The sequence below is a fragment of the Canis lupus genome, chromosome 8, assembly GCF_048164855.1.
Source record: "Canis lupus baileyi chromosome 8, mCanLup2.hap1, whole genome shotgun sequence".
NCBI lineage: Eukaryota > Metazoa > Chordata > Mammalia > Carnivora > Canidae > Canis > Canis lupus.
This window is the reverse complement of record NC_132845.1, coordinates 67,137,115-67,158,715: the sequence shown is the minus strand read 5'-3', so window position 1 is coordinate 67,158,715 and position 21,601 is coordinate 67,137,115. Positions and strand designations below refer to the sequence as shown.

Sequence of the window (21,601 nt, the reverse complement as noted above, 5' to 3'; positions counted from 1 at the left end):
TTCCATTTATTCAAAATGTTCAAAATAGGGCAGCCCGGGTGGCTCAGCGGTTTAGCACCGCCTTCAGCCCAGGGCCTGATCCTGGAGACCCGGGATCAAGTCCCAAGTCAGGCTCCCTGCATGGAGCCTGCTTCTCCCTCTGCCGCTCTCGCTTTCTCTGTTTCTCATGAATAAAAAAATCTTCAAAAAACAAAACAAAATGTTCAGAATAAGAACATCACAGAGATATAAAGATTAGTGGATGTCAGGGTACAAGGGAAGGAGAAAACAGGGAGTGACTGCTAACAGGTATATGGTTTCTTTTGAGGATAATGGAAATGTTTTAGAATTAGCAGGTGGTGATGGTTGTACAACACCATTAATGTGCTAAGCCCACTGAACTAACTGTACACTTCTGAATGGTGTATTTTAGGTCACGTGAATTTGAAATGTTAAAAAAAATTTATCTTGACAAAATCACTTCCTTATTTAAAATAAGCTAAAAATGCAACCCCTTTTATTGAAATGTAAAAAGTGGGCTTTACAGCTCTACATATGGCAATAAGCAGCATCTTAATATATTTCATCAGTATCCTTTTTTTTTAATTTTTTTTTTGATTTTTATTTATTTATGATAGTCACACAGAGAGAGAGAGAGAGGCAGAGACATAGGCAGAGGGAGAAGCAGGCTCCATGCATCGGGAGCCCGACATGGGATTCGATCCTGGGTCTCCAGGATCGCGCCCTGGGCCAAAGGCAGGTGCTAAACCGCTGCGCCACCCAGGGATCCCTCATCAGTATCCTTTTAACAAAATTTCATCTCATGTTCATTTCTCTAAAGCAGGGTTCTAGGACCTTTTTCTGTAATGGGCCAGACAGTAAATGGATTTCCGCTTTGTGGGCCAAACAATTTGTCACAGCTACTCCGTTCTGTGGCTATAGTGTGAAAGCAGCCATAGACAACATCAGTGAGAACGGGCGTGTTCCAAGACATCATTTACAAAAACCAGATGCTGGCCGAATTTGGCCTGCAGGTCAGAGCTGACTGACCCCGTTCTAAAATAAGAACTGTTTCCATAAAAGGAATCAAATCAACTCTAGTCCAAAATGTCATGCTGTGAAAATGGGGAAATGTATTTATGTTCTCAGCAGTTCTGTGTTTAAGCAATTCATTTCTAAAAAGTGTCTTTAAGTACTACACATCAAACTGGCTAATCAATCTGCTCTAAGTTACTATCTTCACAGAGACAGACTACCTGGAGAATTACCTCTGACAACTATCACTAAATCATACCGACTTTAAGCTGCAGCTTCACAATGACTTCAAGTTATAACTAAGTTGATGAATTTTTCTTCTCTTGTATAACATACATACTTGTTGATCTGAGCCAAGAACATTCCCTTCAGTGCGTAAAATTCAGCTGTCATCTCTTTTGTAAAGTATTTCAAATTTGTGGATTCAATAACTTCAAGACCCTGTTTAAAAAAAAAAAAGGAAAAAAGCTCTTGAAATTTCTAGACAGTGATGTTAAAACAGCATTAAAATATTTCTCTAGGTAGTAAGTCCTAAGGGTCATCGACAAGCAACTTAAGTTGAGAGCCAACTTGCTACCATGAACAGTTCTTGCCTGACAAGCATACTTCAACGGAATCACTAAATGCCACATTCGATTCTGATACCTTAAAGATACTTTCTTCCAAAGCTTTGTATGCCTAAGTCCGTTTCCCTGTTTTCATTAATATTCCTCTCAACATCATCAAAATCTACTTTTACATCCATAATCCTGCTGTTTTTCATTTTCTCTCCTTAAATATATTAACCAAGGACAAGGTGAAACAGAGACCATAAAGTGGACCTTCAACACTCAAGTGGTATCTTTTCCCTTTCTAGTTGTGAAGGGACTGTTTCCTGCTAATAATGCTGTGTTTATATAAAGTTCTGACCCTCCTTTCCTGCTTTCTGTACCAGGAGTTTCCATATGGGTACTTGTGCTCCACCAGACCTCCTCAGCAGAGGGGGAAGGCACCAGCTTCCGTTGTCACTCTACCTGCATACACTCGTTTTTCCCCATGACTCCCGCCAGCTGGAGGTAGCATTTGACTTGCTGTCGAATCTTCTGGAAGCAATCAACGATAGGGACGGTTGGAATAGTATGAATGCGACTTAGTATGTCCAGAGCTACGTTGACCAGTCCTTGTTTACGGGCGATCTTCCCATACTGGATGATCGCCGATGCAGATGCGTGAACCCCAAGCATGGCGTTGTTTGAACTTGGGTCATGCTGAGAACTGTTTTCATAGGCAGTTACAATAGCTAGAGAGCAAAGAAAAGAGCTATCAGTCCCTGCCAAACATTTCTCAAAGTGTTCCGCAATAAGGCTTGAATAAAAAATGAAAAACACGCACATGTGGCTTATGAAAACGGGAAACTCTGTGACAAACCTTCATTACTTTTCCTTGGGTTTTATACAAGGAAGATATTTTATATAAAAATAAGAGGTTAAGCAGCACTGCCTAACGGCTGAGCATTAGCATCATGGTTAACTAAATCAGAAAGGTGGCTCTGAAGAGGTGCCTGGCAGCTTGAAGGGAGGAGCAGAGAGGACCAGGCCACCTGGAGAAGGCTCCACAAGCCACTGTCAAGCAGCTCCTCCTCGGGGTGCCTCCACCATGAGCGCCACACCCTGGAGCTCAGATCCCACCGTCTATACTTCCAGTGGCAACTGTTCTCACCAGAGAAGCATTAGCAGGTGGGGAGAAGCTCCTCATCTCTCACTGCCCTCACCTTTACCCTCACCAGACCAACCACCACCTACCAAACCTGCCAGAAAATAGAACATCTGGTGAAAGAAAAAAACAAAAACGAAAAAAACAAAAACAAAAACAAAACAAAACAAAAAAACCCACAACAAAACCAAGACACGAAAGCAGAACAGTGGGATGTCTGGAAAATTACATGATGAATGCATGCTGGACCAGGTGGGTTTACCCTGGTAATGATGCTGCCTCCACATGAACACGCTGCTCCAGTGCGACAAGTCGTCAGACACGATGGGCAGCCTGTTCCTCCACGTCTTCACCACTGTCTTCATGTCATGCAGGCTGTTGTTCCTGCCCAGGTTGGTCGGCTGTAAGCCAGCATTTATTTGTGCGGCTTCTTGCAGTTCAATGATCTGCTGGGCTGCCTGAATGGGACCAGAAGGGATTCCACAGTGAGCATCAGGGTAAGAAGCAGATGAGGAAAATAAACCAGAGTCCATCAGCTATCTGGTGACTGTAAAGCTTTCACGACTCACTTATACTGAAGGAAACACTCGAGCTTGTCCAGATACCGCAAATCCACATTTTGTCTACTCCTCACCCTAAACTCTGCTCTTGTGATCCCTCCACTTTTAAAAGCTCAGCTGTGGGGCACCTGGGTGGCTCAGTGGTTGAGTGTCTGCCCTTGGCTCAGGTCGTGATCCCAGGGATCGAGTCCGCATCAGGCTCCCTATAGAGAGCCTGCTTCTCTCTCTGCCTGTCTCTCATGAATGAATAAAATCTTAAAAAGAAAAGAAAAGACAACAACAACAAAAAACTCAGCTCTGTGGCTACTGTGAGACAGGAGAGGGAGCACAGTGGTGCAGGCAGCACACTTTACTAACGGGTAGCTCCCCAAACTGTCTATTATTCCCTTTGCCATCAACTAAGCCAGGCTCTCCTACTGAAGGCTCAGGTCAGAACAGTCTGGTCCATTGGCCCTCAGGGTCTCCAGCCACACTTAAACCCCATGGTCATACTAAGCATCTCAAAACATGGTTTGGGCGATCCCTTTGGGCTGGCACATATGCTTTCTATCACGTCCCTCACGAGTCTGTCCCCTTTACACCCCAGATGAGCTGCTGGTTCCAAATGCCCTGGCCACAACTTTGAGCCCATCCCAAGTCTACCCACCCATAAGGTTCCACTCCCCTCCCACGGGGGTCTCTCCTTTCACTAAATCCCATGTTCACTCTCCACCCTACTGCATGGCACCGAATCAGTCTCCCTCGTTTTAAATTTTGCCTCCCTCGTTTTAAATTTTTAAATTTTGCCTCCTCCCTTTCCAGCTGGACACTCTTCTGGAGCAGAATCTCGGTTTTAAACTTATTAGAACCTCCTGAGCACAGCACCTAGATTTAGTACTTGCTGGCCTACTGACTGATCTTAACTGCAGACACTGCCTGCAAGAAGCTCCACTTTCCATCTGTGCCTTGAGTTCAGTTCATTACCTTCAGTTTTCTGCACACCTCTCTTGCCAAGAGCTTACTGAAAGCACAACAGTGCAGTATCTGTTTTACAACAGCTTCACTGAGATACAATTAAAACATTACTGAAATTCCCTTTATAGTGTACAATTCAGTAGTTTCTAGGATGTTCCCGAAGTCATATAATCTTCATCTGCGCATGGGAACGCCTACCTTATTCCCAAAAGTGGCCCTGGATCTGCCAGCAGCCTCTTCCCATCCTCTTTCCTGCCTCAGGGTGGGATCTGCATCATTTCTGCACATTTCCCCATCCTTGACACTCCTCACAGATGCAATACAGCATGCATCCCTCTGTGCCCACTTCTCCACTCAGTGTGTTGCTAAGGCTCACCCTTGCTGCAATGGGCCTTTGCCGAATGCCAGTCTGCTGCCTGGATCTGCCACTGTTTATTGATTCAACATGTGGTGGCCATCTGGGCAGTTTCCACATTTTGGCCATTATTGGATATTGCTGCCATGAACATCAGTGGACAAGTGTTTGTATGGTCATGTTTTAATTTCTCTAGGATCAAAACTGCTATCCTACAGGAATTCTGTACTTAGTATTTTAAGGAACTGTCAGAGTATTTCCAGTCTATTTTATAATCCCATCGGTTCCAATTTCTACACATCCTTACCAACTCTCATTATTGTCTTTATTCCAGCAGCGTAGGGGATAGGAGATATCTCACTGTGGTTTTAATTTGCATTTCCCTAAGGACTAATGATGAGCAATTTTTCCCACGCATATAAGCTCATATGTGTATCTCCTTTATAAATAAAATTGGTTTCTTTATCAAATTTGGGCAGTTTTCAGGCATGATTTCTTCCAATACTCCTTTTGGCCCCTCTTCTGGCTCCACTTCCTCTGGGACCCCCACTAAGTATACTGGTACGCTACTCTATCAAGGCTCTATTGTATGTAGAATGCAACCACTTAAGTCTATGCTCTGTTGGATTAGTGGCCAGCCAGGGAGCCAGAGATGTCAGTAAACGACCAGAACCACCAAGTTGCTCAGCATTTGCTAAGGGGCTATGTGCCTGCTGTGGCCTGCATTCAACACTCAGCTGGGCAATTTTCAGTTATGCCTTAGCCTTCACTTCCTGCTTATATGGATCCTCAAGGTCAGGCAGAGAGGTGGGAGAAGTACAATCTGTGCAGAGGAGCACTGTGTGCGAGGGGCTGTAGGAGAGACTGTGTCAGAGCCTGGCAAGTGAAGGTGGCCTGTGTGGCTGGAATGAACCATCAGAAACAGTGCAGATGATCCAGCAAGGAAGAGGCTAAGGCGCAGGCTATGCAACCGGCACTCTGCAGTCTCATGTTGCACAGTGGCATCACACTGATGGGGTATAATGGGCATTAAAGAAAATGCTTAGAGCAAAAATGAGAATCATCAAAATCACTTCTTAAATGTCCTCTGTCATTTACATACCATGGAAGCTCTAAAAATGAGACGCAACATTTTATTCCTCTATATTTTGACCCTGGCCTTTCTTTTACTGAGAACGAGTTTAAATGAGAGAGGACAAAATGAATGGAAGGATTTTCCTTCCTGCTGTCCAGCTCGGTTTATGGACCTACACCTGGACAGGAGATGGGCTGCAGCGACAGGCCCACAAGACTCCTCACCACAAGGGTGGTAAGCGTGCCTCACCCACCTGGAGAAGAGGTGTATGCACGTGGGACACCACATGGGGCAGCCGCCGCCACTCACGGATGGCCAAACTGCTTGCCATTTCCACCAGGCGCTCGATGAAGCTGAGCTGCTGCTCCTCAGGGTGGCAAATAGCCAGGTATCCACGGTACATGTTGACTTTCCAAGCCATCTCTTTGGGACAACTTACTTCCACCTGGTGGTGAAAGAACATCACATGGGAAGCAATGGGCAATTTTCCTCTCAATATGAAGGGTCAAAAATGCAAGCCAATTTTTTTATAGCCAATTATGCAAGGCAATAGACAGAAATTAAGCTATGAATAAATGCTTACTTTCTTTAGAAAAGTCATACATTTAGACTGCATTTTTCTGAATACTTTCCTTTTCCAAATACTAGTGAGTAGCCAATCTCTATAGGTTCTTTGCCTTAAGTCATCAGCAGTTCCAGAAAAGAGAGAAACCAATCAACCCTGTTGTGACAGGCCAGATTAACAATCACCACTTGGCTACAAAGTCAGTCAGCAAATTTCCAATGTATTAAACATATGTTCATCTCCACCCTGATAAATACAATTTGGAATTGTTTCCAATTCATATTGTTATCCTAGGACATCAATCCAATTTGTTCCACATTACAAGAAAGCAAAAGGCAACAATTCCGATTGATAAGAAGAGAACATTCATAAATTGGACTGTCATTCAAAAGCCACACTCTGTTACCTACTATAAAATCTCCCCCAGAGTTTTCACATCTTGATTTGTCAGTTCTATCATGAAGGAGAGCCCAGAGCTGTCACATTTCCTCTCCCTGGTTCTGACCCTGCCCCCACCCCCACCTGGCTCAGAGCCCATAAAGGTTCCATGTGCTCACCACTTCTGCCCTTGCAAGCTGTTTGCCTAACCTTTTAAAGAAAGCACTAGATGGGATGCCTGGATGGCTCATCAGTTGAGCAGCTGCTTTTGGTGCAGGGCATGATCCCAGAGCCCCAGGATCGAGTCTGGCATCGGGCCTCCTGCATGGACCTGTTTCTCCCTCTGCCTATGTCTCTGCCTCTCTCATGAATAAATAAAATCTTAAAAAAAAAAAAGATACTTGGGTATTTAAATGTGAAAAGAAAAAATAAATGTGAAAACATTGCTTATTTAAAAAAAAACTTCAAGCACTAGAACTCATCTCAGTTTATCAATCTCTAACAGTTATTTATAAACATAAGTGATAAAAATGAAGGTCTTTTCAAAAATAATCTCTGTGTGTAAGAACAAAGGGATATATCTGTTGAAGGTATTTTATAGAATTTGCTGTCACAAAATCAACGTAACATTCATTCTGAAACAGCTTTCGGTAATGATAAAAAATCACACACATTTTAGTGCCAAAATACTATCTGCCTGAATGATATTAAGTATAATGACGATGATGGTGCCATCCTGCATTTATGTAACTCTTTGGCTTATTTTTTTGACTTTCTTTCTTTTTCTTTCTTTCTTTCTTTCTTTCTTTCTTTCTTTCTTTCTTTCTTTCTTTTTTTATTTTTTTTTTAATTTTTATTTATTTATGATAGTCACACAGAGAGAAAGAGAGAGAGGCAGAGACACAGGCAGAGGGAGAAGCAGGCTCCATGCACCAGGAGCCCGATGTGGGATTCGATCCCGGGTCTCCAGGATCGCGCCCTGGGCCAAAGGCAGGCACCAAACCGCTGCGCCACCCAGGGATCCCTCTTTCTTTTCTTTTCTTTTTTTTTCTTTCTTTCTTTTTCTTTCTTTCTTTCTTTCTTTCCTTTTTTTACATCTTACGTCTTTAAAGGACATTCACACTCATGGCCTCTCTTCTATCTCAATAATCCAACAATGAAGAAATTTAGGAAGACAAACTTGTCAAAACATCTGCTTCCAATGTGATCCTCTAAAATCATACCAATCTCACACTTTCTGGGCTTAAACACTATTCAAGATGGGCTTCTGTCAATCACCACATCTGTCTTCCATAACACTAAGAATAAAGGCATCTCCTATTTTCTGACCCCAAAACAAGCTACCCTCCATCAATTAAATCAAACCTAGAAACAACCATACTTCTTTAAGCAGTCCTGAAATCATAATGCACAGAACAAAATCAGAAGGAACCTGAGGGGGTTTTTCCTTAACATATCAGTAAATGAGTACATAATTTTGGACCATCTATTTGGACCAAGACTATCTGAATTTACTACAGACTACCCAGAATGTTTATTCATATACTTTGAGCTTTTTCTAATCAGTAAAAGCCTTACAATTTTTAGAAAATTAAGGGTTTCTGAAAGAAAAAAGTCATTTCTCAGCCCTACAGACAGCATGACGCTACATGAATCCAGCTAAGTGAAACCCTGGAAAGGGAGAAGAAAGGAAATGCCAGAGTGAGCTATAAAGATTTACTCAGCACAACCTTTATCAGAGCAAAGAAATAACAATCCATTATAAGTGCATTTTGTTACAAACAAGATATACATTTTACTGATGTGATTGGTTATCTCTGGCATAAACTCCCTGCATCAGATGAGCAGTTTCCAGATCCCAGCCCCAAATGCAAGCCTTGAGCTATCTCCACCCCCTGTGGTTCGCTTTCTCAGTTCTACCATCTTTTACATGTTCCAGGTTTGTTAAAAAGTGACATCAGTAATGACATAAACATGGTAGCCATGAGATTGGTTAAAATTTCAGGTTCATCATTTCAGAGACAGTAACTATAATCTCAGGATGTGTTTTACGAGAAGGGAACTCCATATTACGAGAAGGGAACAAACAAGTCCTGCTGGGTAAAAGGGCAGGTGAGAACAGGATGACACACTTCCTCCACCTCCACTCCAACCATGAATACCACATGGAAAAGGTAGAAAGATGAGGAGCAGAAGCAGGGAAAGGGGCTGAGGGGGAATATGAGGGAAGGGCCCAGATACAGGAAACGATAAAGAGCAACAGCAATGGCTGCCTCTGAAGACCGACTAAGGCAAAAATCATAACCTTTCATGGGGCTCAGATGACACAGAGCTGTGCTGTCCAAGACTGTGGCTTTTGGATTCCCCCTGGTGGGAAAAAGAGATCAGGGCTTTTGGGCTCACTCTCCCGCTGTGCACCGAATTCCTCTGGATGGAAGTGAATTTAAAAACTGTGGAACTCAAATTCATGACTCAGCTTCACTTATACTTCACTTCCACAGAACATGTTCTCAATACAACAATGCTTCATTCAGCAGATATCTGCCGACAGCAGCTACTAATCTACCAGGCCCGGTGCATGATTCACCCTTGCTGCGCTCACCTCCAGCAGCACTCTTGCACCAGTTCCACCACAACAAATGAATGCTTAATCTAACTCCCAAATTGCACAAATCTGGGAAGTGTTAAGAGAGAACTAAAAATAACGCTTGTTTCCCAAGAGCTATCTTTCACCTGCCAAACTGCTCAGCTTGTTCTAAGTGACGAGAACTCGCTAGAGATCCACGGTTTCATGAAAGGACCACACACAGCTGCAGAGATCATCATCTGACTCTGGGAGGGGCACCTGGTGGTTGGGAGGGTGTCTCACCTGCACCAATGCCTCCTTCATGGCCGTCCAGTTGGACACCCGCCAAGCACACTCCAGGACCAGGTAAGGGTTTATGTGACCTTTGGACTGGCCGTATTCCGTCAAGGCTTCCCACTGGTTCAGCTCCTTAGAGCACCTGGAAGACCAGGGATTCAAGAGCAATTCAATTACCAACACACAGAGTGTAAAGTGTAAGATTTTAAGTTGTTTACTGCCATTCTGCAGGGAAAAAAAAAAATCCCCCCTACAGGGCAAAGGGTGGGCTGAAGTGAGCCCCCAGCTCTCTGAAATACACTGACCCCCTGGAACACCTAGAGCCGCCCACCACACAGCAAAGTCCAAAGTACCAGAGCTTGTGGGAAGGCAGAGATCGTTTGTTGTTTCTCCAATGGTCGCTTTTAATTAGTCACATATTTAATGCTGTTCTGAGATTGTTCTTTTCCTTCTAAGGAAAAGAAAATAGCAAAGCTCCCCTTTAACAGCACTCATTACTAGAAAATTTCAGACTTTTCTTCTACCAGTTTCCTTAACAGACTCCTGAGTACGTCAAGCACTTGGGCCTACCGAATCCAGTGGTCCTCCCACAGCTGGTATTCTGGAAAAATAGCAGGGGATGCATTACTCCTCTCATGCTCCTTCTTGGCTTTGTCCATTGCCTTTTCGTAAGATTCTTGTGCCTGAGGAAGTTAATAATGCTTTCAATTACTTAGGGCAAGCTGGAACTCAGGTCTGGGGGCAGCCTACATGGTTCTCTATAAGATCACTGCCACCTGAGGCTCTGCACATGTAGGCAACAGAGGCGTCACATAATCCCCCACAGGACAGACGGAGCCAACAGAGACTGCTGCGCCCCGGGGTACATCTCTCTGTCCTTCAGCAAGGACAGCAGAAGCCACAGCTCATGCCTGTGCTTCTGGTGTTTCTGTGGCTCAGTACCCCTACCATGGGACTGAGACCCATATCCTGGGATGGTAGCCACACTTCAATGAAGGACAAACATGAGGATTAAAGTTTAAACACTAACTACAATCTACCTGCCATTTCCAACAGGACCACTGACTGCAGATAAAATGCATCCACATTTAGCATCTAATGTTAAAAGGTTCAGGACTGAGTTTCAAAAATGTTCACGTCCTACACGTAGGTTTCTCTTAAACGGAAACTCCAATCAAAGGGTCTTTATATGTAAGATAAACGCTTGAAATAAACCAGTGACTTTATCTAGTATGAACCCTGACTTGAGAACATTAGAAACGACTTCTCGTCAAGTCCACGGCTTGGCCAGGGGACGGGCCTCTGGTGTCTACCTGCTCAAAGAACCCATGCTGCTCGTATGCAATGGCAGTCGCAGTCTCAGAGTACTTGCAGCGCTTCTGCCACAGCCCAGCCCACATATCTTCCTCTTGTAACAAGGAGTACAGTTCAGCAAGGGAGTCCAGTATCTCCTGAAAACAGAGCATGGTTTCTTAAGAGCTTGTGACAAAAACATTTTCTTCCCAATAAAGCAACTTCACTGTGCTGTAACTTAAAATCCCTGGGGAGAGGTTTACTAGAATGGGGAGGTCACCGGCCAAGACGACAGAGAGGCGGGGCTCACCTGCTGTGGTGGTGTTATGCTCTCCTGCTCATAGAATTCCGTTGTTTGTTTTGGCTTAATCTGAAGACTCAGACCTTTCTCAAAAGCCTGGTGCTCTAGCATTAACGTGGAGCGGAACCAAAGGTTGTGCGTCTTCCCCAAGTACTTCAGAACGCAGGGTCTGATGGGGATCGGGGGCACGCACTGGGACATGGCCTCCACAAAGCAGTTCAATGCGCTGGGCTGACAATCACGCTGCACCTGATGGCTGCCACTACACAAGAACGGGCTAATCTCACCGGCCAGAGCCTGAAACCAAAGAGCATGGCAACTGAAGTCTTTACTCTCTTATGTAGCATCTGACAGGATTTTGGAGAATTCACTTATCAGATTACAGTGAGCAGTTTCCTTGTCCTGTGAAGCTTAGAGTCCTTTCTTTCACAATATTTATCAAAACCTAAAACTACGTTTTCCAAAACGGGGTTTATTTATTTTTAGTTTTAAAGATTTTATTTATTTATTTATGAAAGACATGTATAGAGAGAGACGCAGAGACATATGCAGAGGGAGACGCAGACTTCCTGCGGGAAGCCCAATGTGGGACTCAATCCCACGCCCTGAATCAAAGGCAAATATGCTCAACTACTGACCCACCCAGGTGCCCCCTGAAACAGGATTTAAAATATATACTCACGTGTTGCTGTCTGTCAGACAAAATTTTCCACAATCTGGGAAAAAGCTGGACCCATGTCTTTTCTGCCAGTGTTGTTGAAATGTGACACAGCTGGACAAAAGCGCTGAGCAGTGCTCCCGTCTACAGAAACAACAAAGATTCATGTGGCCATGCGGGTGCTTCATATGTCCAAGCTCAGGACACTACTGTCTCATGCTTTATCAGACATTCCTCCACTTTCAAACGTTCACAGATTGAGCAAGTGTCATGTCAGAGCAAAAACACAGATTCTGAGCGTCAGGAACCCATGGTGTGCTTAGCAGCTAGTGATATGCCTACATTTGTTTTTTTGTTGTTGTTGTTTTGTTTTGTTTTTTTATCTTTCAAGTATCTGAGAAGGGCAAATGCAAGGCTGGTGCAGATGTGCAAACGGGAGGCACAGAGATGCCACCAAAGCAGAGGCCACTGGAAACATGAAAGAGAAAAGAGGAGGAGCACATGCATAGGAGGTAAGTCACTGGCCAAAAAGTACAACTGTGAAGAACAAATCAGGAACTGAAAGAACTCAAGAGTCTGTGCAGCTGACCGTGGGCAAGAGTGGACAGTGAGCAGCCTGGCCTGGAACAGGATGCCTGCCCTGCACTGCAAGAGGGGTCAGGGTAGGAAACTCAGGGCCCAAAAACTAAACCAAATCCACAGATGCCTCTGGCTTTGTCCACACCTTTGCTGTTTCTGGAAGTCTGAATTAGCTGCCAATACTTCCTATAAACAGGCAGGTTTGCAGCTGGCTTGAAGCCTCCTGGGCCGGTGGAGCCCACCTCCTCACAGAGACAGGGCTCCAGTGATGGGGGGTCATAATTATGCTATCCTTACTTCAACAGCAAATCCAAGAAAGAAAATCACTCCCATATTCATATCTACCAAAAATGCAGAAAGCAAAGATGTAATACTTCAAAGAAAATGAGCGAAGACATTTAAGTAAAGAATGCTCCTTGCTGGTAACAGACTGCCCCGTGAGGAAGACCATGATAAAATGAGCCTGGATGACCTCACATGGGTGCTCCCTCCTCCTTTGCCACTATGTCAGCTGCCTCCTGGCTCCAGGTCAATTTAGCAGAGGCCAAAGCACTGAAGGGCCATACATGATCACAGACCTGCCAATAAAGACGCTTGTCTCGAGGGCAGATGGGGGATTCTATAGGTTCCTGGCTTGTTCTCATTCACACAATCCCATAGAGAGAGGTAAATATGTGGGTGCATGCTGTGGTGGCCCTACAACAGGGAGATTAGGGAGGGGACACTGGCTTCCACAGATGTCCCAAGGAATAAAATGGTCAATTCTGGGATCAAGATGCCCACAGCAGAAAAGAGAGCAAGTGTGCCTGGTTTCATGAAGGACCTGTCTGGATGCTTCTTAATCCCTCTAGACTTAGAAACAAACAGCCTGGAAGTGCCGACTGGCCCCTGACCACTTCACAGGTCAAGGAGCTTCGAGAATGAAAATGTCAGGGCTAAACTGACTTACAAAAATGCAGTGATTTAGAACCCTACCTTGCTCTAAAAAAAATGACTTCTATAAACACATGATATAGTAACATGAACACCATTCCCTCTGACTCCCAAGCCACCTGGCTGCTTTGCTGTTCTCTGTAGCACTCATCACCTGACACAGTACATATTGACTTTATTTCTGTTTATTACTTTCCCTACTACAACAAAGGCTCCATGAGGGCTGGCTCCTCTTGTCTATTTCATTCAGTTATCCAGTATTGCTAAAATGTACTCGGATTTCTACAACGAGCTGATCATTACACTCATGCCAAAGCAACGAGTAAGTCAGTATCTACATGGGGACTTATTGTGATGACTGTTAGCCAAGAGAGACCTTTAGGTTTGGGGGCATAGATCCTCCATCCCTCCTCCTGACAGTGATGACAAGAGGGACAGGGGCCTGGTAAAGTCTTCAGTCTGTAAATGAGAAAACCTTCCATCTACACGTTAAGAATGCTGATTTCTGTCCCATGCACCAGAAGACCAAGTGTTATATGTTTATCAACACATAAATAATTACTCAGATATAAAAGCTCAAAGGTTGATTTAATACATAAAATCAGGGTACGTTACCAGAGAAATTACATGTTGAAACTATTTGTGAGAAGTAGTTTCTAATTTTTTTTTCACCTAGGCTCATGATATGAACAGAATCATCACTGTTTCTTTGTAATACTCCTCAAAATGAACTTGGCATATGGAACCTTAACTGATTCTCCTAGTTTTTCTTGTTTAAAGATTTTTATTTAAGAGAGAGTGTGTGCATGCATGAGTGGGGAAGGAGCAGAAGGAGAGGGGGATTTGGACTTCTGCTGAGCAGGGAGCCCAATTATGGGGCTCCATCCCAGGACCTCGAGATCAGGACCTGAGCCGAAGGCAGATACTTAAGCAACTGAACCCATCCACCAGGTGCCCCTGGATTCTCTTAATCTTTAACTAGAAATGATTACACTTAACATTAACAATTAACCTGAGAGTTTGTGGAAGCAAGAGTTTAGATACACTTGGAGGACCTCTCCTTGCACAGTGACATAGACTTTGTTTACCGTGTTAACCTATTCTCATTTCTTCCCTTTTACTGCACTTGAAAAATAATCATGTATTTTTTATCATATATTTAGTAAACAATTTTACCATTTCTTTCAAAGAGTAGCAGTGGAAAAATTAACTTCTTTTTCTTATTTTCTCCCCCAAGATGCTATAAAAATTTGTTTGAGATTTGTTTCTCAAATCTTTACCGAGAATATCCACTTTAGAGTCTCATGGAACTATGATGGTGTCAATTGAGAAAGGAAAGAAAGCTACCTATAACTTGTAGAAGACAGTTTCACATTACTGTGGCATAATCCTACTTTAGGATTCAATATATTTAGTGGGGGGAAAAGAACCACCCTCCCTCTGAACTTGCACACAGACCTTCACTTCCCGGAGAGTATCAAGGAACTTGTCGTGTCTATTGGTTAACATGTGCAGCTGGTTCCCAATGTCCTTTTCAGAAAGTTCTTTGGTTTTGGGTGTGCTGGTCTGGTCACCAGGAGCCAGCTCAATATCAATCTCTACATCCTGCAAAACAAAACACAAATAGGTAAAACCAAAAGGTCAAATGGTTGAAGAAAACCCAACAAACAGGACCCTTACAAGCTTCTTGTTACATTTTTGGCAAGTAAAATTTTAGTCAGGTTCCTGGAAGTTTATAATTATTTAAATAATCTTAAGTTCTAAAATAACAAGCGGATTAACTAGGTCAGACCTCTCTTTTTTTATGTAACACTAAAGGGGAGAAGGAAAAAAGCTAAAACAACACTATGGAAAGGTCACTGTTTTGCTCTCCTATTTAGATTGGGTTAAGTAAAATGAAAAATAAAGTATAAACTCTAAACAGTAAAAATAATAAATATAAGGCACTAAAAGAATTACAGCCCGTCATAGCCTCACAATGCAATTGTTGTCTTCCTCATTCAGATTAAGAATATTGTCAGGGTCACTATGCAGAATCTGTTGGCACAATGTTTTACAGGACTTATTTCCAAAAGGAATAAATCTTATTTCTGTCTGAAGCTTCTGAGAAGTCACAGCCAAAATCTAGTCATCAAACCAGCCTCCAAATCAAGTTATCCCCATTTGGTATGTGTCCTTGAAAAAGCAGAAGAATCACTTCAAAGTAGGTAATTTAGTTCACACAGAATTACAGAAGGAAAAGATCATATCACTAAATGATCTAGTGTTTAGCAAGAGAGAAGAAAATTTTAAATTCTCATTTGTTAATGAGTAGATATCCTACATGTAGAAGAGGGATCAAGCTATCCTTTTTTTTTCTTAAGATTTTATTTATTTATTTATTCATGAGAGACACACAGAAAGAGAGAGAGAGGGAGAGGGGCACAGACACAGGCAGAGGGCAAAGCAGGCTCCATGCAGGGAGCCTGATGTGGGACTCAATCCTGGGTCTCCAGGATCACGACCTGGACTGAAGGCGACCTGGACTGAAGGCGGCGTTAAACTGCTGAGCCACCAGGGCTGCCCTTAAGCTATCCCTTTTAAAGCAAAGAAGGTGCCTCCTCCTTTAATACTGGCTGCAGCTGCCTTTTTTTTTTTTTTTTTTTAAGATTTTATTTCTTAGAGAGAATGTGTGGGCACTTGTGTGAGCAAGGGGAGGGGTGCACAGAGGGAGAAGGGGAAGCAGACTCCCTGCTAAGTGTGGGGCCTGATGCTGGCCAGTCTTACCACCTTGAGATTGTGACCTGAGCGGAGACCTGAGCCGAAAGCAAGAGTCAGATGCTTAACCAATTGGGCCACTTGGGCACCAGTGGATGACTACTTCTAAAACCCAACACTCCAAGGAGAGATAGCTTCTGATAGCCAACAACCAAAGGAGACACAATTTAAATTTCTATGCTGGGAGCCATTCCTCTTGGAGTGTTAAGGGCCATTAAGACATAATGGCCAGTTCTTGGCTCCAGGGCTGCCCCTGCCAGGATGAGATGGAGATTCCGGAGGTTCACAGCAAGCTGCTGGTTGGAACCCCCTGGAGCCATGGTGGGTATTCCTCCCGAGAGTAGTGCTAACACAACATGCGCTTTCACTTGGAGAGAAAAATCACCAAACACTAGGATATCCTATACTAAGCAGCACTAGCTCATGATAAAGTGACCTATCTCAAAATTAAATGGCATTACGAGATGCTTATCAATTCAACCCAAGTCTCCACCAACAGAAGAATGGATAATGAAGGCATGGTGTGTATATACATATGATGCAGTATTCTTTAGCCATAAAAAAAAAAAATTAAATCTTGCCTTACAACAACATGAATGGATCTTGAGGACATTTTGCTAAGTGAAATAAGTCAAATACCATATGATCTCACTCATATGTGGAATCTTATACACACACACAATCTCATAGAGAGCAGATTGGTGCTTGTCAGAGGCAGGGAGATCAGGAATGAGCAAAATGGGTCAAGGTGGTCAAAAGGTATAAACTTCCAGTTATAAAGTAAGTCCTGGGGATGTCACGCACAGCGTGGTGACTACAGTTAACAATACTGTACTGGATACTTGAAAGTTGCTAAGAGAGTAAACAGTAAAAGTTCTCATTATAAAAAAATATTTTTTTGTAACTGTGTGGTGACAGATGTTAACTAGACTTACTGTAGTGACTGTTCATAACATATACAAGTTAATACTGAATCCTGTTGAACACCTGAATCTAATGTAATTCATGTCAACTGTATCTCAATAAAAAAGAAAGAAAAATCTAATTGAACACAAGTACCATATTCTGAACTCTGAGGTAGAGACAGGTTTTAAATATGCGAATCTTGCCGTCCCACCTCCCCAAAATCTAAGGCTGATATAAAATTCATCAATGGAAACAGAAACATTGCTGTGAGAAGGAGGCACTATGCAATCTGGAGCATTACCTCCTCTTTGGACTCGCTGTTCTCTCGCTCCCGAGGCTCCTGCTTGACATGTGTGACCATGGCAAAGGCTGCGCGGTCGTGGCTATCGGCCAGGTTGATGACGTTGGTGATGGATGGAAGCATAGCTCCTTGGCAGCTGGTACCAATGGGAGTGCTCTTCTCACACACTGCCAGAAGCAGCTGAAGAGAGTTTATGAAAAAGCAGACAAACCTAGGACATTTGTCCGGCATTTGGGGTGCAGGGACCCATGGTTAAGACCTAGTCCTCTTGACTGCAGTGCACCTGAGGACTTCTGGGCTCACAACTCTGCTGTTTGCTTCTCCTCAGCTTAGATGGAGAGTCTGAACCTCTCTTCCAGACACCACTCACTCAGGACCTCTGACTCCATGTTTAAGCATAAATTCATTACCTTTCTCCCCCACCAGATGAGCTCATGAATGGACTAGGTTCCTAACTCATCGACTTCCTCATCTCAAACCTGTCTCTTTACACAAAGCTGACCTGAGTGTTTCTTCCTGTGTCCCCTGGTGGCTTCCCACGGCCCTGAGGGGACAGTACAAGCTCCTCAGCGTGGCTCACAAACTCTGTAATGTGACACTCCACACTCACATCTAACACTTCCCTGATGAGTCCCCACATCCCAGTTTGCTTCACCACTTGGCCACTGCCCCTCAACTAAGTCACTCTTGCATTTTGGAGGCAAATATTTCTTGAGTACCCACTTGGTGCTTTGAGGCTCCGGTGGAGATGAAGTGTCAGAGGAAGGATAAGACCCATATCAACACATTAACAGACACATACTAAAAAACAAAACAAAAAATTCCCAAAACCAAACCCAAACAAAAAGGCACATACTCACTGTGATAACATGTCCATGAGATGGGGAGACTAAAAGAAAAATAAGGACCCTGCTCTAGCCTGGTGTTAAGATCGTTGCTTGTGTGAGAACACAAGAGGCCAGCAGGATGGAGGTCAGCACAGGGCTGGAGGGAGAGGCAATGGTCTGGTCATTCGGGGGCAAGAAAGACTATCCTAGAAGTTTGATTTTGTGTCAAGTACAAAGGCAAGAAGTGACACAATCTCATTTAGGGCAATTCTGTCACAATAGCAAAACTGTGGTGGGTAGGAGGAAAGTGTCGACAGTGAGCAAACTGTTCTTGTCATCCTTGTGAGCAATGATGGTGGCCACACAAGGGAGGAAGGAGAAGAAAGGCTGAGAAGCAGGTGGCCCTGAACTGGTAACACTTGGTGACAGACCAGAGAGGACAAATGGGGGGAAGGATCGGCAGATCCCCAGCTTGTGCCCTATAACCTGTCCTTTCGCCATCAATTCCAGTGTACCTACCACAGGTTAAGGTTGTTTTCATCTTTGTATCTCTAGTACCCGACCCAGGGCCTGGCACCTAACAGCAACCAAGTCTCTCGAATGAAAGATGAACAAATCAGGAACTCTGCCCGTGTGGCCATTAGCCAAGTTCCAAACACATGCCATTATGAAACGCACGTGCAGTATCAACATAGACATGTCAATGAGCTCTCCCTGACACCCAGTACATAAGGCCCTTCTTCCCCTGAAAAGAACTTCACTATCTTCGGTCTCATTGGACAGAGTAACGTGGTGACCTTTGGGTTTCACCCCTTCCACACCAGCAGATTAGAATCATCCACATAGCATTGATAACCTATGGGAAACTAGGTTGCCTAGTGCAGTAGGCAGGTAACTAAGCCAATGAAAGCGGATTTCAGTAACACACAAGAAATCGGAAGTCTCACTACAATCCTATCAGAAATGTCATGAATATCCGACCACCCACTAGAACGGTCTGACTGGCCTACCCAGGCCCCTGTTACTGGCACCCTGACTCCTCACACTGAGGGATCAAAGTCCATGGCTTTGTTGGGCTGGTCTGGCCTGGCTGCTCTACCTTCCTGCTCTAAGAATGACGGGACCTGACGATCCCAGTTCATGGTGTCTTTAAGGGCATGTAGACAGAATTTACAATTTTCGTATCTGAAGAAAATGAACCCTTTAGCTATAAACTAAGGAAAACCATTCCATTTTCTAAGAGCTTAAAATCACCCTTAAAAACAAAAACAAAAACAAAAAAACAAAAACCTTCAACTTAAGCACAACTTTAAAAGTGTTTGTCTCTTCCTAGAAGAGATTAAAGCAGTCTATGGTGGAGGTTTCCAATTCATCTTAGACAGTGTTAACACCTCCTAGTTTCAATGCCCTGGCCACAGATGGTGAGCTGAGCCCATCCTACCTCAATGCACTGCTTAATCCAGAAGTGGTTTCCCATGGCTTCCCAATTCTGGGAACAGGTCACATAAAGCAGGCGCTCGTAGACCCGACGTTTCATTGAGTTGTCAAAAACCTCGAAAAACTTTGCCCTGATGAGAGGCTGGGCACAACGCAGGCCAGAGAGGAAGGCCGGCTCGAGTTTTGCAGTCAGTTCACTGCCAGACAGGGTCTCGTCCCTGAAATGGAAGGAGTAACACCGGGTGAAGAGCCACACAAGCGGGGGCCTCTGTAGGCCTTAAGCCAGTGAGCTGAAGACAAGTGGGCACCAACATTCCAAAACACCAATATGAAAGCCAAGGGTGTATCACAAATCAACCTGAGCTGATGTAGCATTCAAGCAAAAGGTGCATTAATCATGCCAAAATATGTTACAAGATTTAGTATTTACATGGATATTTGAGATTTAACAATCATGAAAAGATTGTTACATCATTTTGTCAAAGGACACAATGTGGACACACACATGCAATAATTGGTTAACCGCAGTTATTACCTGTAGACATAGTTTACGAGGTCTAGAAATTGGGCATTTAATTCGAGGTCCTCCGGAAAGCGCTTTTCTATGTAGGCCATCATTTTCACAAGCAAAATGGACTTCTCCCGAAGTGTAGGCGTCTATATTAATTGGGTGTATACATACATACATATATATATAATTTTTTTTTTTAGAGAAAAAGTCAATTACTTCTATTCGAAAAAAGACATATTCAAAAGTATTCTAGCCATCTGCTCTCTTTTTTTTAACCTCCTGTAATTTTTTCAAGTAAAATAAGACAAGGTCATTTATGAACAGAAAGACCCTCGCTGTATCTGCAAATTGTCTAAAATCAAGATAGCCACCCATCTAATTTTCCTTGGGGCTGCAACTCACTAGGAAGAGAAAGCAACTAAATTATAGAAGAAATTATAAGTTTGCAGGCATCTTACTAAATTCAATAATAGTCCCTTGTTATTAATTTTTTGGGTCTTACCTTTACACCACTATAAAGACATAAGTAAGGTTCATTTAACAGTTTAATACAAGTAAAAAACCACATTAAGAGGACTGACCTCTTATTTCAAGCTTTCAGTCAAAATCTGCTAAGCATAGTGAGAAAAATTCATCTTAAGAAAGAATACTGTCAATGTCACAGAGGGGAGAAAATGTTTTGCTGGAGAACTTTCAGGAGAAGAGCTGAGAAAGCTGTGCTTAAACATACACACACACGGAGGTGGCTGCCTGGCCAGGGCACAGCCCTCTGGCTGCTCACCTGATTGGCTGCCATCGGAGAGTTGTTTTTAACCCACTCTTCCACAATTTTCACCACAGCCCGTAGGATCTTGGCATCAGGAGATTTTTCAATGAGGGAGGTCAGGATGGCCTGAATGAAGTTCTTCCTCATCTCCATGCTCATGACGGCCAGGCGTGTTTTCACCAGCTCCAGACTCAGCATCACTAGTTCACCCGTTCCTGCTCATGCAGAGAAAAAGAACACACCCCCACAATCCACATTCAGTGTTTCCATAGGCAACCACTGTGTGTGACGTGGAGTGTCGGAATCTGCCCATCACTCCCCCTCTCCAATATTTTCTCCAGTGAGAACTCTGGGATCTGAGGTACCTCACCACTCCCCTGCTATTCTGCCTGGGAGGGTGGCCTTCTAAGAGCCTCCACACAGGTGATGGGACAATGGAGCGGATAGACCAGGGCAGATGACCCATACTCAGCCAGCCCTGAAACCACATTCACGGCACTTCTGTACCGAGTTGCCTCTAATAGCGGTGCCAATCACAGCTCCCACCCACACCCATGTATCACGCAGGTTCCTGGGGCCCACAGCTCAGGCCTGCAACCTGCAATTTAAGTCATCGTCAGGCCTAACAGCTCGAGTGATGCAATCTGTTTTACAGCAAAACCAGCAGATTGCCCTTGTTTAATGGTGAAATGTTCCACATAAATGTGTAGCCACCTAAAAATTCCTTCATCCTTACATTCACAAATTTGGGAGTTAATTCATTTTAAAAACGAGTCTTACTTTGGTTTTAAATAAGATGCTCAAAACCTCTCTGTTGAGAGCAAATGGACAAGGCACTGCATAAACACAAGAGGACTTCACATTCGGTTCAGCATT

The 21,601-nt window shown here is 43.7% G+C and overlaps 1 protein-coding gene across 17 annotated transcripts in view; it reads right to left on the bottom strand.

The window, feature by feature from the left end:
* TRRAP (transformation/transcription domain associated protein) overlaps positions 1-21,601 on the bottom strand; it is a 115,551-nt gene that overhangs the window by 24,862 nt on the left and 69,088 nt on the right. For 12 of the 17 annotated variants that reach the window (XM_072837005.1, XM_072837003.1, XM_072837012.1 and 9 more), the window contains 14 exons: positions 20,741-20,940; positions 19,984-20,105; positions 19,453-19,666; positions 17,185-17,364; positions 14,679-14,825; positions 11,733-11,852; positions 11,060-11,347; positions 10,770-10,907; positions 10,027-10,139; positions 9,463-9,598; positions 5,904-6,095; positions 2,936-3,164; positions 2,028-2,293; positions 1,355-1,455 (listed from right to left, as the gene is read on the bottom strand). In XM_072837005.1, the coding sequence (XP_072693106.1) occupies positions 1,355-1,455; positions 2,028-2,293; positions 2,936-3,164; positions 5,904-6,095; positions 9,463-9,598; positions 10,027-10,139; positions 10,770-10,907; positions 11,060-11,347; positions 11,733-11,852; positions 14,679-14,825; positions 17,185-17,364; positions 19,453-19,666; positions 19,984-20,105; positions 20,741-20,940 (2,446 nt within the window). The remainder of the gene's footprint in view (positions 1-1,354; positions 1,456-2,027; positions 2,294-2,935; positions 3,165-5,903; positions 6,096-9,462; positions 9,599-10,026; positions 10,140-10,769; positions 10,908-11,059; positions 11,348-11,732; positions 11,853-14,678; positions 14,826-17,184; positions 17,365-19,452; positions 19,667-19,983; positions 20,106-20,740; positions 20,941-21,601) is intronic. The other 5 variants (XM_072837011.1, XM_072837016.1, XM_072837019.1 and 2 more) reach the window with 1 other exon arrangement.